The 17,952-nt window shown below is 50.3% G+C and overlaps 1 protein-coding gene across 5 annotated transcripts in view; it reads right to left on the bottom strand.

The window, feature by feature from the left end:
- Positions 1–1,401: 1,401 nt before the first annotated feature.
- MECR (mitochondrial trans-2-enoyl-CoA reductase) overlaps positions 1,402–17,952 on the bottom strand; it is a 29,417-nt gene continuing 12,866 nt past the window's right edge. For 3 of the 5 annotated variants that reach the window (XM_035019272.1, XM_035019276.1, XM_035019275.1), the window contains 8 exons: positions 17,634–17,765; positions 10,866–11,009; positions 8,136–8,238; positions 6,954–7,056; positions 5,896–5,969; positions 3,318–3,378; positions 3,091–3,163; positions 1,402–1,761 (listed from right to left, as the gene is read on the bottom strand). In XM_035019272.1, the coding sequence (XP_034875163.1) occupies positions 1,601–1,761; positions 3,091–3,163; positions 3,318–3,378; positions 5,896–5,969; positions 6,954–7,056; positions 8,136–8,238; positions 10,866–11,009; positions 17,634–17,765 (851 nt within the window). In that variant the 3' untranslated portion in view covers positions 1,402–1,600. The remainder of the gene's footprint in view (positions 1,762–3,090; positions 3,164–3,317; positions 3,379–5,895; positions 5,970–6,953; positions 7,057–8,135; positions 8,239–10,865; positions 11,010–17,633; positions 17,766–17,952) is intronic. The other 2 variants (XM_035019273.1, XM_035019274.1) reach the window with 2 other exon arrangements.

Genomic DNA, 17,952 nt, shown 5'->3' with positions numbered 1-17,952 from the left:
CCTTTTCTCCAGAGGACACAGAAGATGCTCCCAAAGGCAAGAGCATTATGCTGGGGGCCTGCATACATGTTTTCGTGCAGCTAAGCCTGAGTGCACTCTGGCTTTCTGAGCCAGTTTTCCCACATCACTCTGCTGCTGAAAATCCCTCTTTGCCTCCCCCGCTCTGAAGGGTAAGTGCTGACTTCTCGAATCTTCTTGCTCTGACCTCTGCTCACAGCTCCCACCTCAGTCCTCACACTCTCCCGTCTCAGGCAGCAGAGCCAGGCTCCCAGCCCTCCAAATTCTCACATATGCTGTTGGTTTTGCTTGGTACATGCTTTCCTGCTTGGCCTTCAAGATTTGCTGTGGATGACACCTCCTCCATGAAGCCTTCCTTCAAACCCTCAGGCAGAACTGCTATGTCCCCATGGCCCTCTGAACACCTGAGTCAGTGGCCTCATTAGTATACTGGGAAGGTCTGTCCCCTGCTCTGGGCTAAGGAACTAGAGGGCCAGGCCCCCCTCCCCCACCACCAGCATCCCTAGCCTTAGGCACATACTAGGTATCCAGTAAATACATTCCAAAGTCTCTAGTTTTTTGCTCTGGGTGAGTAGCTCATTAGGCAAACACCAAAAAGTCACATAATGTCAAACTCTCTTTGTCTGAATAAAACTATTCATTTTCAGAGCCCACTTTCAAGCTTCATGTCAGGAAGGTTCCCCTGACCACAGGCCTAGGACAAGCCCTTGATCAGTGATGGCCTCAGAGCACTTCCACATGTTTAAGCCCATGAATCACCATGGCAGTTGTTTTGGGACTCTTAGCTTAATGCTGGTTTTCCCAACCCAGGCACGATGGACATTCTGGGCTGGGTAATTCTATGCTGAGGAAGGCTGTTCTGTGCACCACAGGATGTTTGAGCAGCATCACTGACCTCTACCCACTAGATGCCAATAGCATCCTCTCACTTATGATGAAAAATGTCTCCAGACACTGTCAAACATCCCCTGGGGGTAAAATGACTTCAGGCTGAGAAGCACTGGTGTAACAACCATCTCCCCAGTTAGAACAGGCATTCCATAGGGTGGTCCAGCCAGCTGAGACCCCATTTCCTTGGCTCCTCAGCCTGGCATTCACTCTCCCATGTAGCTGATCCTCCTCCTGCCCCAGACTGAGCCACATACTACACAGAATGAGTCAAATGTTCCTTTTTTGCTCCCCTGTGGAGAGCCTGAGGGTGGAGACTGCATCCTACTGGCTTTTGTACCTGCCAGTGCCTACCCTTGCTTTGTTTCAGGGTCGTCAGGAAATCATCACTGGGGGACAAGTAGAGGACGGGTAAGGGGTCTTCTTAGTGCTGGGGAATGGCAGGTGCACAATGAGGGTCCTTCTTGCCAGGGATGACTTCTATGGGTTTGTATGTGTTTTTAGGAAGTTCACTTTATTAGATACCCTGGGGCTGGCCCTGGGGAAAGCCTTAGCTGGCTTCACGACCCTCCCAGTCGGAAGTGACAGTGAGGAGAGGGCAGCCTCGGGAAGGCTGAGAGGGCCCTGACAGAGGCACCAGAAACCAGTCCTGCCGATCCATCTCCCCTCCCACCTCGCTCCAGCTCCTCCGCGATTAGCACATGGTGAGAATCTGCTTTGAAGACACGAAGGGCTGCACTGAGGCTTCCAAGGCACGCTGGTAGTCCTGCAGTGGGACCTCGGAGCAGGCGGGGGCTGTGAGCTGGCCCCGGCTGATGAGACCACACAGCGTGACGATCAGCTCCTTGAACTGGGCTGTGGGAAGTTGAGGAAGTCAGACAGAGGTGCAGCGGCAGGGCATGGCAAGACAGACCATGGGCCACCCCCAGTGGCAGGAGCTGACGCTAAACTCTAGGAAAGCCTCGAGAGCCCAGGCTTGACCAGGGATAGGGAGGCTGTGGGGGCGGCCTGGTCCCTGGGGGGGTAGGACAGAGGAGCGTGGGGGAGTGGCCCCAGGACTGAGGGGCAGGCAGAGTGGTGGCTAAGAGGGCTCAGACCCACAGAACCTGACTTGGGTGTAACCGAGAGTCCTGAATGGTGGGAGTGGCAGGAGTACTTTGAGGCAGGGCAGCTAGAAGAGGCACAGGGAGGGGGTGGGTGTGCCTGGCATGCCAGCTGATGTGGAACTGATGAGCTTTGCCCAGGGAAAGAGCTCAGGACTCCCTTAGAACCCCACAAGTTGAGGTCCCCAGCATCCCCTCCCAGGGCCTGTCCCCCTCTATGGTCCAGGAAGATGAGAAGTGGTTTTTCATAGACATCAATTCATGCAACATTCAAATCTAATCATGTCCCCTGTTTAGGACGCTTCGGTGGCTCTTCCCTTGCCTTTAAGATAGAGTCTGAGCTCCTTAAGAAGGGTTGTAAAGCCTTTCATAATCTGGTCACAACCTATCTGTCTAGGTCCCCACTCTCTATGATGGCCTTTTGCACAGGCTACTTTTCCGGCCTGAAACATGCCACGGATGCCACCACTTTCCTCCCCTTCACTTGAATGACTCCATGTGCTTCTTCAGTCTCAGCGTGGGGCGGGGGGGTCACACTCTGGGCAGCCAGTCCTCCAGGAGGGGAAGGATGGTGTACTGGCTCAGGTTCTGGAGTCAAAGAGACGAGTTTCATTGTGGCTGCATCACTCCCTACGTGGGGAGACTGGGCAAGCTACCTAACCACTCTGAACCTCAGTTTCCTCCTCAATCAAAGGCTAACAATATCTAGACAACTATGATATTTAAACTGAGACAGAAGTTAAGTAACTTGTCTAGGTCCCATGGCTAGGCTGGGTAAACCTATCCCCAGTGACGGTGGGAGCAGGATTTGAACCCAGGCAGGCTGGCTCCAGAGTTTGTTCTCTGTACCTGGCAGTCTTCCCCAGGGGCAGCCTTGCTCACTGCTGCCATCCCCAGGACCAGCTCCCTCGAGCCCAGCACCTATTTGCTGACTGCAACTGTGGCTAGAGGCTATTTTCCTTTAAACTGTCATGGCACTGGGGAGCCCATCACCCCTCCAGGCCTCAGGATGGCGGGTCACTTCTGCAGTAGGCACTGCCCTCTCGTGTGACCCTTGGCAATGGGGCCATCATCCACTCACCTGGACTGTGGTCCTTCTTCCACTGGGACAACCAAAAGCCTCGAAGTTTGAGATCCTTAAAAATGAGCTGGCTCTGTGGACACAAGAAGGATGAACTGGGGCTCTGAGGGCAAGCATTTCAGGCGCTGCTTGAGGGACAGACTCTGTCCAGGGACAAGGGCACCTGTGGGTCTGGACAACTATGGTGTCCAGGCCTGTGTCCATGCCTGCTTCCCCCACCAGCTTACCACAGAGGCTATGACGGGCTGCTTGGCCATTCCCCCGTAGGTCACCATGGTTCCCCCAGGCCTGAAGAGTCCAGAGAGAACAGAGTGGGTGCAGGCAGAGACAGACCCCTTCTCAAACCTGCCAGAACACTTCTATTCCAATCCTGGTCCCTGAATCTTGCTCTTAGAAACCTTGGGAAGGTTTCAAAAACTGCAGACTCCGAGGTCTGACCCAGACCTAAGGAATCAGGAAGCAAGGATCTCTATTCAAGCCAACTGACGAAACACCCCTGCCAGATGACATGGATGTTGAGCCAGAGTTGGGAACTCACTGATCTAACCACCCAGTTGGGCTTGGATGAAGTGTTGCAAAGAAGCGTGCTCTGCTGAGGAAAGCCCAAGCCCCGCGAGGTTAGTCCTGGCTACCCTCCACTCTTAGATGTGTGGCCTTAGGCAGTGCAGACATTGGTGCAGACCTCTGCTCTTCACCTGTCCACGCTTACTCGAAGGAGCAGCGAGATGAGGTGGCTATACACATAAGGAATGGTATGGCTGGGGTAGAGGACAGTGGGCGACTGCCCTCTCGCTGCAGGAGGGGCCTGGCCAGGCCCTGCCCTCTGACACCCACCCCCACCCCAGCAGTTAAACAGGAGAGGCTCGAATAGTTTTTTAAAAATGAATAAGCTAGGACTTCCCATGCTCAACTTAACCTGTGCTCCCCTCCCCACTCCCTGGCTCTTTTAGGAGTTTGCTGATCAAGGATGATGGCAGGTGAGTGGGGGGTGCTTTGTGAACTACAGAATGGAAGAAGCTGCGGTGTGAGGCAGGTGATTCTTTGTCTGGGAGGCTGGTGGGTAGTTTGGTCTTAAGCTCCCTTCAGCTGACACCTGTTCCAGAAAGTAGATCCTGGGGGGATCAAGCCCCCACCCCCCTGCCCCGTACTACACTTGTTCTAATCAGAATGGCTAATGTTCACTAGGCGTTTTCTGGGTGCCGGGCACAGATCTGAGCATTTCCAGGTGCACTGGCTTGGTGAAGCCTCCCCATAACCCCAGGGGAGCACTTCTGTCACTCTGGCTTTACAATGAGAAAACTGAAGGCCACCTCTCACCTGTGTAGCGATTTCTGCATCACCTCAGTGTCCTCGGACTAACCTTCTAATCTGTACGAGGAGACTGAGGCCTGGAGCACTTCTCCTGTATTGTCTAACTTCCCACGGGCCCACAGATAGTAAGTAGCACAGCTGGGACTTGGCACCTCCAGGGCCTCCTCCTACAGTGAGTGCTGTGGGGATGGCAGGCTGCCCTGGGGCCCCCTGGACTCAGGCGGAGGGGGTGTGCTCAGGATTCCCAGTAACTTGAATTGGGGTCACTTCTGGTTAAGCCTGGCTCTCCCACTTCCCAGACCTTGGGGTGAGGTAATTACCCTTTCAGGCCTTGGGTAAATGGGGATGGGAACAGTATCCCTGGCCTGCGTGGTCATGGGGGATGAGTCGAGCACTCTGCACAGTCTGGTGCACAGGTAAATGCCCAGTGATGGCTATCACAGCTCTTTGACCACATGACCCATCTTCCCATCTAGCCTGTGAATTCTAGAGAGTTCCCTCAGTGTCTCAGCCATCTCTGTACCCCGTAGCTAGCGAGTGCTAGCAAGTATGTGTCAACTAATGTTGAGGGGATTCCTGCTTTAGTTGGAAAGTATCCTTTCAGGCGCCCCTCAGCTCAAGAAATTCATGTTAACAGAGAAAACAAGGGGAGGACATGCACTGTTAATATTGTCAACAATGTTTATCCCCCTTGGTTGTGGGATGATAGGTAACTTTTGTGCTTAATTTTTCCTTTGTACTTTTTTTTAAAGATTTTATTTTTTAAGTAATCTCCACACCCCACGTGGGGCTTGAACTTACAACCCTGAGGTCAAGAGTTGCATGCTCCACCAACTGAGCCAGTCAGGCGCCCCATCCTTTGTACCTGTACATGCTTTCAAAATGTTTTGTAAGAGCATAATTTTACCTCTAAACTTAGAATCTATTTTTAAAAACTAGTAAGAGGGGTGCCTGGGTGGCTCAGTTGTTAAGGGTCTGCCTTCGGCTCAGGTCATGATCCCAGGGTCCTGGGATCGAGCCCCACGTCTGGCTCCCTGCTGCGCGGGAAGCCTGCTTCTCCCTCTCCCACTCCCCCTGCTTGTGTTCCCTCTCTCGCTGTGTCTCTCTGTCAAATAAATAAAATCTTAAAAATAAATAAATAAATAAAAACTAGTAAGAAATTTAAAAGCTAACAAGCTAGGACCAAGGGACTTCTTAAGATGCCCCCTCGGTTATGAATCCTTAAATATTCTCCTCTCACAGAAAGCTCTCCTTCCGGGGTCCCTTGGAGAAACAAAGCGGACGGTTCTCTGGGTCATCTCTAGAGGAGGAGGTTGGGAAAGGAAGTGCCGGGATAACTAGGACAGGACTGTGGTCCCAGTTTCCTGCTCAGGGTTATGCTGACTCGCACTGGCCACTGGGACTTGGTCACTTGACAGTCCTCCCAGCTACAGGCCTGGAGAGCTCTGGCCAACTGGGCCTGCGGGGCTGAGGGACTTGGGCTGAGGGACTTACGCTAAGTGTCGCAGCAGCTCTGTGGAGCTTTTCCCGCCAACACAGTTGAGAGCGAGCCGCGGCGGGGGCATGTCCTGGAAAATAAGGAACCTGCAGTGAGGGAGCTGCCACTGAACACCGGGGGGTGGGGGGCGGGGCGGAAGCTTGCTACAAACAGTGCCCCCCTGGCCCAAGCGCTGTGTCAGAGGGAGGGGGTGAAGAAAATGGGATGTTCGTGCCTTCAAACTCGGCCCAAGGAGGACCTTTGCTTTATCAACTTAATCCTGTTATCTGTTTTGGAATTTTGTTCAAAACTTGTCTCTGGGAAAGAACAGATGGTGGGCGTCTATGTTCCTTTTTGAAGGACTTCAGGTCCCGAGTACACCTCTTCTCTGCACTTACAACTCAGCTCACGTTGGAGGTGTTGATCTCCTGCTTCAGAAACGTTCTTAAGAGGCATGTGTTCTCAAAAGAGTGTGTGTGTTTGGTCACTCCAGGGTTCAGAGGAAGGAGGCTGAGATGTGGTCTGGTCACCTACTGGGTGTGCTGGGGGTGGAGGTTCTGGAAGGTTAAGAGGCTGTGAGTTCATAGAGCCCTGACTCCACCATTTGTAACTGTCTGCCCTTGGTGAAATCCTTGATCTGTTTTGAGTCTTGGTTTTCTCACCTGGAAAAGAGATAGCACCTACTTTGTAGAACTTTTGTGGGGATTAATCAGATACAATATAAGGAGGGTGCTTCAGAAATACTTTCTCTTCTCTCCCTGTGCCTCAGGTTCCCTAGGTCCTCTCCCAGCTCGGAGAGTCACATTGGCTGTGAGGGCTGCGGTGACGCACTACAAATATTCAAACCTACACATCATCCAGGGTTTTTTGAACTTTGTCTCTCTTGCCTCCCTCACAGCACCTGGGCCCTTAATGCATGCTGTCCCCTAGCTGAGGGAATGGGCTTTATTCTTCCACAAAGAGACAAAAAGAGGATTTGGAGAGGAGCTGGGCCAGTCCCAGCCTTTCTAGCAGGTCAGCTTTCTCCAGGGAGATGAGCATGGAATGAAGACACACTGCCCCTCATCCTAGGTACCTTAAAGAAGTTTTTCATCTCATGCTTTCTTAGCTCCTCTTCTGTGAGAACATGCTCAGCCCCTAGACTCTTCAGTCTGTCAGTCAGCTTCTGGAGGTCAGGTCTGGAAACCAAACACAATCCATGGCCCTTGGTCACACCTACTGGCTTTCTCTACTATAGGCTCATAAGACCCCTCCGCCACAGCTGTGAGAACACGAGTATCTCTTTGTGGGAAGCTGGGGTTGAGTGTAAGCCAGGCCTTATGTAGGGGCTGGCTACCTGATTTCATCACATTCCCAACACCTCCAGGCCTTGGTTCCCTCAGTCGTATTATGGGGTGATTTCTACAGTCCTTGCCAGTTCAAAGGTGCGAGAAACCATCTGGCCCAGGGAGAAGACATTTCACGTCCTGACTTTGTCTACCAAAACAACAAGCTTCATTTCCTACCCCCCACGCTTTTCAAGGGGCTCTTCAGGGTGTTGTGCAAACACACTCCAGCCCATGAATGGCTCTGGGCCTCTTTGGCCAAGGCAAACAGTAATTTTTGTTAACACAACTGAAGGGACAGGGAAGGGAAGTAAACGTCAGTTCTCCTCCAAAGACTGGACTTCCATGACAGATGTAGCCACATTCACTGACAGTGAGGCTTAAGGCACCTGGATGGTATGGTGGAAAGAGCACGAGCCCGGGAGCTAAGTCTGTTACTGACTTGCTGTGTCTTCCTTTCTCTGAAACTTGTTTCCTCACTGTAAAACAGAGATGCCAAGCCTACCCCATCTCCTTCACATCCCTAGTTAGAGCCGTTCAAAGTGCCACACAGACGCTAGGGGAGAAAGGGCCCTGGGTTCGACGTTCACAGTAGGAATAACACAGCTTCAGGCATTCCCAAATATGAACTGGGGCTTTGAGATCATGGGTTATCACAAGAGTCTCAAAAACTCTCAAAAAGTCTTCAGCAAGGGCGGGCCCACCGCCTTCCTGCTCTCCCTTTATATTTGGGATGTCGCTCATCCTACAGCCAGAGGCCGCCTGGGCCTCCTTTCGGGCAGCTGACAACGGTCAGTGGTGTGCGTCCGCCGCGGAGGAGGACTGCTTATGCACGGGCGCCCTCTGGTGGAGATGGGGGCGCCTGCAGGGATGCCGGGGGGTTGGGGGGAAGGCCCAGGTCGCGAGCACTGGGATCACGTCTCCCCACACACCTGTCTCGGACCACATTGACGGTCCTCAGGCCCAGGGCCGCGGCGATCTGGATGACTGCTTGCCCCACTCCACTGTTGGATGCATTCTGGATGACACAGTCTCCTGTGAGGCCAGGAAGAAATCCAAGTTAAGCCCTAGAGACCTGTAACAGGTCAAGCGCTCCCTGCCTGGGATCCTATTATAGGGCAAGAGAGGGGAGTCCTCAGGCTCAAAATGACCCAGGACCTGGCTGCTGAGCCTTCTCAGACCTGTAACTTACTCTTCTCCCAATGCCCCCCAAAATTCCACAACACCCATGGTGCCTCCCAGGACTTGGCAACTCAGAGTCCACACTGTACGTAATTTAGACCCCACTGTGTAAATGATTTTATATCGTTCATTATTCTCCTGATTTTTATGTCCTCAAATCTCTGCTTAGGTTATTTCCATGGTTTGCAATGTTTCCCTCTTTCTCTCCTCCTTCGTTTTGAAATCCCACATACCCTTTGAAGCGCAGCTCAGGCATGGCTTCCTTCCCATCTTTCCTGTGCGTGTTTCCCCAGTGCTCTGCAGGTGGTGTGCCCAATCTTACACTTGGTTGTGGATAGGTCCATTTCTAGCAAGAGCCTGAAGCCTGGAGCTTCCTGAGGGCACGGCCATGCTTTATTTCCCCTTTGTGCTGCTTAGTACAAGCACACTGCCTTGAAACGGGTTTACAGCTGTGCTGGAGAAACCCGCAGCCCCAGAAACCGGGTCCTACAAGTAGTCTGTGGTCAAAGCCCAGGCCTGGCTTTGGAAGCTGCCAACGGGGGAGGCAGCGTGGCATGCTGGGGAAAACATGGACTCTGCAATGAGATGGACCTGGTGTGAGTCCCAGCTTTCTCACTGACTGTAACAGACCATAACATGGGACAGGTCATGACCTCAGTTTTCTCCCCATGAGACAGGAGTCCTGGGAGTACCAATCAGGATGCTCCTCATTATTCAGATGCCATTGTGTCCAGGAAGGTGCTCTGTTATCCAGAAATGTGATCTGAAATGCAGGGATCTGGGGCTACAGACAGGGGAGTTCCTGGAAGAAGAATGCCCATTCTCTGTAGCCAGGAGTCAGCACATAGATTGTCACCCATTAGTGGGTTATGAAATCAACCTAGTGGGTTGCAAGCAGCATTTTTTAAAATTAAAATTCCAGAAAATAGAATTAAAAAGAACATAGTGTACCACATATAGTTAGGGTAAATACTGCTCCATGAAACTTTGGTTTCCATTACATATATACTCACATGTATATGTACTGGATTACAATGTAAACCATAATTCTCACTATGACTCAATATGACAATTTAGAATAACACTGATCTAGCCCAGGCCACACCTTCCCGGAGGCAGGCAAGTGGAGATGCACCATGGGCACCTGAGGTGGGGTGGTGTCAGAATGCCCTGATGTCCAGCTGCGGCCCAAAGCAGAGGTGGCCTGAGGGGATGAGATGCAGGTAACTACAACGCCTCCTGCACCAAGACTTGGGCAAAGGTCCCTGGTCACCTGCTGGCTTTTTCCACCAAAGGCTCCCAGGACCGCTCTGGCACAGCTGTGAGGAACTGCATTTCTCTTTGCGGGAAGCTGGGACTGGTTTTTAGCCTCGAGCAGTAGTGGCTACCTAAGCTTATCGTGCTCCAACATCTCTGCTTCAGTTTCAACATCCGCATGGCAGGGCTAGACTAGGCGATTTCTCTAGCCCCTGGACATGCATAGTGTGCACGGTGACCCTCCTAACAATGGGGATGAACCCAGCCTCCTGTCAATGGAAGGTTAATTGTGAGGTGGGTTCCATGAGGGTCTTGAGAGGCCCCCTCCCAGAAAGACTGAGCCCTGCTCGCCCACAGTAGTAACCAGCCTTCCCTGGCTTTTCTTCCTTCCGTCTCGCTCTCCCCATCCCCTCACTCCTGCTTCCTGGGATCACCTCCCCTGCGAACTGTCCACCCTCAGTCCTTATCTCAGGCTCTGCTTTCCGGGAACCCCGAATAGAACACCTGGCTTTGTCATTTCCTTGCTGAGTGATCTCATGTAAGCAATTTCTTTCTCTGGACCTCAGTGTCCTCATTTCTGAACAGGAAGAATAATAAAGTAGTGCAGGGTTACTGCACTGTGCCAGGCACTGTGCTGAGCGTCACACTGCAGTGTCTCCATTAACCCTCACATCCCTTACTCTCCACCTTATGGGTGATGCATCTGATGATCTGAGAGATCAGTTCACAGTGAGAGGTGAAGCTGGGTTCACCTGCCTGAGGCCTCAGCTCTCCACCAATGATACCAACCTCACTGCACTGCTCTGAAGGTTTAATGCATGTACAGGCACTTATGTGAACTGGAAAGTGTCATATGAATGCTGAGTGGAATTACTAAGTTCAGCATTTTACTGAAAACACAGGCACTCTGTCTATCTTGTCTGGCTTTGTATCCCAGAGCTTAGCACAGCTCCATGTTTCTGCTGAACGACAGAATTCCATCCCAAGCTCTAGGGAATGCGATCCTTCAGCGGTTATCCAGAGTGTTCTCCTCATGAGGTTTCAGCATGTTTTCTAGGAACCAAGCTAACAAAGCAAAAGCAACCACCACACACTCACCCAGGTTCAGGGCCTGTCTTCCTCTCAGCCCCTTACTGGTAAGTTCCCATGGTCTCGGGGTCAGGACTTGGGTCCCAACCCAGTGAGGAGATCCCGGCTTGCTCCCAGCACCTGTGGGCTCCTACCTGGCTGCAGCTGCTCAAAGTCCATCAACATCCTGTAGGCCGTGCAGGGATTGACACTCAGGGTGGCAGCACTCTGAAGAGGGAGGTCACTCGGAATGCTGATCAGTGCTTCCTCACTGAACACAGCCTCGGTCTGCCAGGTTCCTGAGTCAGGGGATGAGTCCAGGCTAGTGAGACAGGATCCCTCTCCGCACCTGGCCCCACATCACCCTCCTCAGTAAATGGGCGCCTAAGACGTCAGCCTTCAAGTACCACTTAGAGAAAAAAGAAGATCTTGAAGTCCTTTTGAATCTCTGTGAATCTTCATGATAGTTATATAAGGTAGATTTTGTTATTCCCACATTAGTTACCATTAGACGTAGCTCATGTCACCCAGCAGGTGGCTAAGGATCTGAAACTACTGGGCTCTGAGTAACATCATGACATGGGCAAGGGAAGCTGCGAAAGCCCCCATTTTCCTGCTCAGTCCTCCTTTTCCTCATCGAGGGCAGGTTGACTTAGGTAGTATTATGGAAAAAAGCATGAAAGTAGAAGTCAAAGGCCTAGGTTTGGGACCTGGTTTTGCTGGTCTGCTAGTTGAGCAGATTCCTAAGTCACTGAGTTTTGGTTACCCTAATATATAAATGACGCTGGCAAGAAGAGCCTGACCGGCCTCCTCCAAAAGCTGCTGCACAAATCAAATGAAAGAAGGGAAATGACAAACTCCTGTAAACAGGAGAGAAATGATCATTAACCTCCAGCCCACATTCCAGTTGCAGACAAAAGAATTGTAAAACATCAGTGTTGAGAAGGCCCTCAGGGCATTGAGTTTAACCTCCTCATTCAACAGGGCGGGAAACCAAGAAAGTGACTTGCCCTAAGTCTCCTGGCCAATCTGGGCTACCCCTTCCATCTGCAGATACCGTGCACCTACTGGGAGCCAGGTGCTTGAACAGCACAGATGCGTTCCAGCCTTTCATGGAGTTTTATTCCAGTGGAGAACACACAAAAACCAGACAAGCAGATACAGTAACTACAAATTATAGAGGCAGAAAGTAACACTGAGGAGAATTATTTGAGATGGGGGTCAGGGACAGCTTTTCTGGGGAGGTGCAGGCCAAGATTTAAAGGATACAGATACCAGCCACTCAAAGAGTACATCCAGAACATTCTAGCGAGAGGAAAAAGCATATGCAGAGGCTCTGAGGCAGGACAGACAGAAGAAGGACCTGGGAGGATAGACACTGCAGGGCAGAGAGTGATGGAAAGACAGGCTTGGGCCATGGCTGAAGTGGCTTGGGCTAGAGGAATGTCACCCAGATTTTCACAATTCTGACCTGGAGTAACCATGAGTTATGGTGTCACTCAGTACATTCGCATATATAAATATGTACACATACATATAACAGAAACCAAAGTTTCATGGAACAATATTTACCCTACTATGTGTGATGCGTGATTCTATTCTGATTTTAGTAAAAAAAAAAAAAAATGCTGTTTGCAACCCCCTAGATCGATTTTGCTAATGGGTTACAACCTGCCATCTGACAGGTGCTCACCCATGCAGGCGGGATCCTGTATAAAGCAGAGGTGAGGAGGACACAGATTCAAGCCTTGGCTCCACCACATACGCACTAGGTCAATAGAGAAACTATCTAGAGCCTTGCTGGCTCAGTGTCTGGTGGCTGTGGGTCTCAGGGGTCTTGGCCTATGCCTCCAAAGCTCCAGAGTGTGCTGGGATTCAAACTGTACCCTGGCACCACATGGTCAGGTATGGAGAGGAGGCGACAGCCTACGCAACTAGTAATTGTGCTGTAGGAGGGGAGAGACAATGTGGGCTTCAGGGACCAGGTAGTAGAGACAGGAGGTAGGAACACACTTTATTAAGGGCTATGTCAGTTCCAGATCTGTGGCTGAGAAGACAAGACATTGAAAAACTGAAGAGTTCCTTTGGAATCTAGGAGGTACCTGGGCATTCTCTGGGCTCCACCCAGCCTGGTTTTCAAATCTTCATTGCCATCTTCATAATCATGGCCCCCATTCACCTTAGCCAACATGTACCATATCTACTCTGCGCCAGACACTTACTGTAGGGCCTTCTATGCATGAAATCAGGGGTGTTTTCTAATTCCCCTTGATGGCACCACAATGGAAATCCAGCCTTTGACATGAATTTCTGGGGCTTGGCAGTCCCTAATCCTCTTCTCAAGAGAACCTGGGTGGGATGGGGGTAGCGCCCAAGGTCAGCCCCAAGGGCTTTCAGGGTTTTAAAGCAGAAACCCTTAGACCCTAGAGTGGGGGACCTGTTTTAAAATCCCGGCTCTGCCATTCATGATTTGTGTGGCTTAGAATTATCACTGCACCTTTTTTGACACTCATGTCATAGTGTGAAGATTAAACACAATGACATTTGTACAGATGATCACTGTGCCTAGTACACAGTAGATGTGGAATGTCCCTTGGTTTCCTTTACTGATCCTAAGTCCTAGTTCTCAGGACTAGTTCTCAGGACTCCTGTTCCTCACTCCTGTGCAACTGGCCCTTAACCATCTCTACCACCCAATGCAGGGGTCGGCAAACTCTGCCATGGGCCAAACCTGGTTCACCACCTGTTTTTGTAAACCAAGTTTTATCGAAACATAGTCATGCCCACTTCTTATGTATTGTCCATGGCTGTTTGGGATGGCAGAGCTGAGTAGAGGCAGTGTGGCCTGCAAACCCAAAAATATTTACAATTGGCCCTTTAAAATAAAGTTTGCTGACCCTGATCTCATGCGTATGGGAATTGAACTCGTCAAAATTCTTGTGTGTCTTCCCTCAGTTGAGCTGTACGAGTGAGTTGGGATATGCCAGGCACTGACTGTTAGCTGCACTGCAGAGATCAGGACACTGAGGCTCAAAGCAGCCGTGGCTTCAGCAGGATCACCCACGGGGATGGAACGAGATTCCCAGGCTGATGCTCTTGCTCCCGCCCCGTGCTGCCTCGGGAGGGTTTTGAGCGTTTCTGGTGAGAAAGTCAGTCCGCACATTCTCTGGCCTGGTCTCCCTGGGGACTGGCTGCGTGTGGGGAAATGCTGGCTATGGGCACAGCTCAGCACCATGAAGGATGATCAAGGTCTGGCCAGTTGAGGACTGCTCTGTTTAATGACTGCCACTCTTACTAACCTGCAGCCTTCACCAGAAGAAAGACCACGTCTGTTCGCTGCCGTGTGCCAGAGCTCCACACACGGCAGGGGCTCACAAAATGCTTGCCGACTAAATGGAGTTGATGACAGTCCCAGACATTATAAAATCCTCATGTTCTTTGACTGGCATGCACCTGGTGGGAAAGACGGACCTTTTGTCCAGGGAGAAATCCCCGTTCTGGCTGACACCCACCTCCTCCACCTGTGTGATTACCTGCACCCCTGGCAGATGCCCCTCATTCTTCTCTCCAAATCTAGTGACCGACTTCTGTTCCTTTAGCTCCTAACTCCATCCTGTCTTCTCAGGCCCTATGGCACTGCCTTGTTCAGACCCTTCTCATGTGCAGCCTGAACTGTTTAGCCACCTCCTTACTGGCTTCCTGCCTCCAACCTCTGCCTTTCCAGAGCATTCTCTGCACTGCCCAAGTCTGGTCCACTCATGCTTCTGAACTCTTCCTCGGGCTCTCTCTGACCCTAGATGTGTGCCCTCCATGACTGGGTCCCCGCCTACCTCTACAGCCTCATCTGGTGTCTCCCTCAGGCCAGCCGGGACCCAGCCACACCCCTGCAGTTCTGACCGTGCCATGCCTTTTCCCACAGCCGCACCTTTGCACACACTGCACTCCCTGCCTGGAAGCCCTTCCTCACCTAGCCCACGGGGTGCTGAGTTCAAGCACCACTTCTTTGGGAAGCCTCTTCTCATGCTTCCCAAGACAGGGGACTCTTGCCTTTGTGTCCACCCTCTCTTTACAGCGCTTACTAGATTGTATTGTGCTAAGTGTTCTTTTTCTGTTCCTGGGTTCTCCATCCCCAGCCAAGAACACTTTGAGGGCAGAGACTGTGTCTGACAGGGGCTGGCGCAAAGCACCAGTCCCTCTTGATACAGTGAATCCTGCAGCTCTCTGCTCAGATGGCTGGACTTTTTCACTGCCAGGTGGGGCTGCAGGAGAGAGTGGAGCCATTCTTGGCAACTTTTCTTTTCTTTTGGAGGGGGGAGGGCAGAGGGAGAGAGAGAGAGAGAGAGAATCCCAAGCAGGCTTCATTCCCAGCGCAAAGCCCAACACAGGGCTTGATCTCACCACCCCAAGATCATGACCTGAGCTGAAATCAAGAGTTGGATGCTTAACCGACTGAGCCACCCAGGCGTCCTTCTTGGCAGCTTTTCTGATCTCAGAGACTTCTGTTACTGTTTTTTCCTGCCTGGTACCTTTCTTTTACTGTTCCTTCCTAAGCTCTGAGGCTGTCAACCACAAAGCCCCATCCTCTGAACCACAGGGTGGGCAAGAGACTCAGCTGGGGCAATTGGAGTGGCCCAACCCCACACCCCTGGTGGTTTTAGGCCATAAGCATCTTTGCCACAAGCATTTTTGTCATATAATTCATTAGCCATAAGGCAATTTTGCCATAAAAAGTTAAAAAAATAACTGGTTGGCAGTTTGGTTTGACAGTTTGTTGGTTTCATCTACTGGTTGACAGTTTGGTTTCATTTCTCCATTGACACATCCCTTCCGTTTTATACTGTATAAACCTTAGCCCTCATAATGGTCTATACAGTAGCACAGAGTTTTGAGCCCACATTTCCCAGAGAACTTAGGAATGTCTATCAACAGAAATGTGACAATATGCCAAAACCAGACAACAATGCAAAGGGCTTTCACAACATAATACAAAGGCATTACAAATGTGCATCCTAGTATCTGGAAACTGATACTTCTCTTAAGCGAGGAAGAAATTTTAGCAAAAAAAAAAAAGCATGATACCAATTCAGGAGACGAATCAACAAGCAAAAGCATCGTATGATACTAGGAATAAAAGACTTTGAAGACAAGCGCTTAGGTACCTTTTGTGGATCACGAAATAAAATCAGTATTTGTGCAGTATTGCTATGGATCTACACAACACATTTTGAATGTATTCCAACATTTTGTATTTTGCAATAAAGTCTTTTTAATTTTGTTACTCATTTTTCATGTTTCATGATGTCCTTTTTAATGAACGTCCTGCTTTTATTTTTCACAATTTTATCTTTTACAGCAAAGTTGCCTTATGGCCAATTAGTTATGCCACGAAAATGCTTGCAGTAAAGATGCTTGTGGTGACAGTGCTGGAAATGACGGGGCTCATGGATGAGCAAAGACCCAGGCAGGGTCAGTCAGAGTCCTGCTAGCAGATGGATACGGCTGTGCTGGGCAGACTGTGTTCATTTGTTTGTTCTTAGGACGACGCAAACCTCAGGATGCTGGTGGCCATCTATGAAAGGTCAGTTTGAATCTCACCTCCACCACTTACTGGCTGGGTGACCTTGGGCAAGTTGCTTAATATTTTACATTTGTCTCGTATCTACCTCCTGTTGTGGGAATAATTGAGTTAATATATACAAAGTGCTTAGAACAGTGCCTGGTGCAAAGGGAGTAGACAATAAATATTTGTTGATGTTATTACATCACTATGTGGGAAGATTCCATCTGAGAACTAGTGAGAACAAGAGAATGAGCTCTGATATCACTGGGTTCCTGGATCCAGCAGTGCCTGAAGCCTTGCATCTCTTGTACTTCCCAGTTCCAATTAACCCCAACCAATTAACTTCTTCTTTTTTAACTTCTTTTTTTATAAACCAAGTTTGAATCAACTCTCTGTGATACCCGAAAGAATCTTAATACTGTAGTATAGCGGGAAAAACAGTGGCAACAAGATTTTTGGTGGGCTTTCAGTTTGCTGTTTTGAGTTTGAGCTTCAGTCCCTTAGACGTCCAAAGGGGTAGATACTATCTTCCCTGCTTCCCTCTTGTGGCTGCTGTCAGGATCCTTTGTATGATATTTGTGCCTCAAAAACTGAAGCCCTAAGGAACAAAACTCATCAATGACTCCTTACTAGATATCAAAGAGAACCCTAACTCCTTAGCTTGGCTTTTGCAGGGCTCCCCCATGTGGCCCCACTACCTTTGTAATCTTGTTCATCATTTAAGCAATCCTCTGCCATGTGCAAATCCTCTGCTGCGGCTACACTGGATTTCTCACCATTTCCCACACTCACCTGTGTCTTTGCTCATTTCGTTTCCTCCAAATGTAATGATTTCTGGCTCACTGCCATCTAACATAATCCATCCATCCAAGGTCCATTCCAAAGAAGCCTCCTCCACAAAGCCCTCATCCTTCCTTAAGACTGTCGCTCTCTCTCTCACATTTGCATTCACACAGAGAGGACCCAGAAGTGCCCTCTGCTTCCCGTGAACTTCTAACACACCCTTTATTGAGGTTACTAGTTTGGAGATTTCTTCAATTAGATTTTAACCTTCTGGAGGGCAGGGGCTGTCTTATTTGGGTTTCCCACTGTATCTTATAGCAGGGATTTAGGGATGTAGGGATTCACAGCTCTGATCAACATAGGCCCAAAGAGATGAGAGAGGAGGTCCACCACCTCCAGAGCGGAAGAAACACAACTTCTGCTCTCCTGTTCCGCTCCCACTGCTACTGGTGGTGGGTGTATGAACTCAATAATAAACCCTGCATTGCTTAGTCACACTGAGCCAATGAGCAAACATTTCCAGTGCGAGTGAAATACAATCTGGAACAAAGACAGGCTGCAGACACCTGGATAAACTCACCCAAACCGGCACTGGCTGGAATCACCCAGTCTCCTGGCTTCACCCCAGTCACACTGCCGCCCACTGCCACCACCTGTCCAACGCCTTCGTTCCCTCCAACAGCAGGCAGCTTGGGAAGGAGGCCATAATTTCCTAAGGGAGAAGAGCACAGAGGGTCACCCTGTGAAGTCTGGGCAGTGAAAGAGCATGAACTTTGGAGTCGGATCTAAGCGCGATCTGGCCTCTGCCTCTGATCTGCTGTGTAACTAACCAGACTCTCTGAGCCTTAGCTTCTTCATCCATAAAGGGGATGATATTTTTTAGCGTTCATGGTTATTAT

Source organism: Mirounga leonina, unplaced genomic scaffold (assembly GCF_011800145.1).
Source record: "Mirounga leonina isolate KUSES-001 unplaced genomic scaffold, KU_Mleo_1.0 Mir_173, whole genome shotgun sequence".
NCBI lineage: Eukaryota > Metazoa > Chordata > Mammalia > Carnivora > Phocidae > Mirounga > Mirounga leonina.
This window is presented reverse-complemented; position numbering and strand designations above follow the sequence as displayed.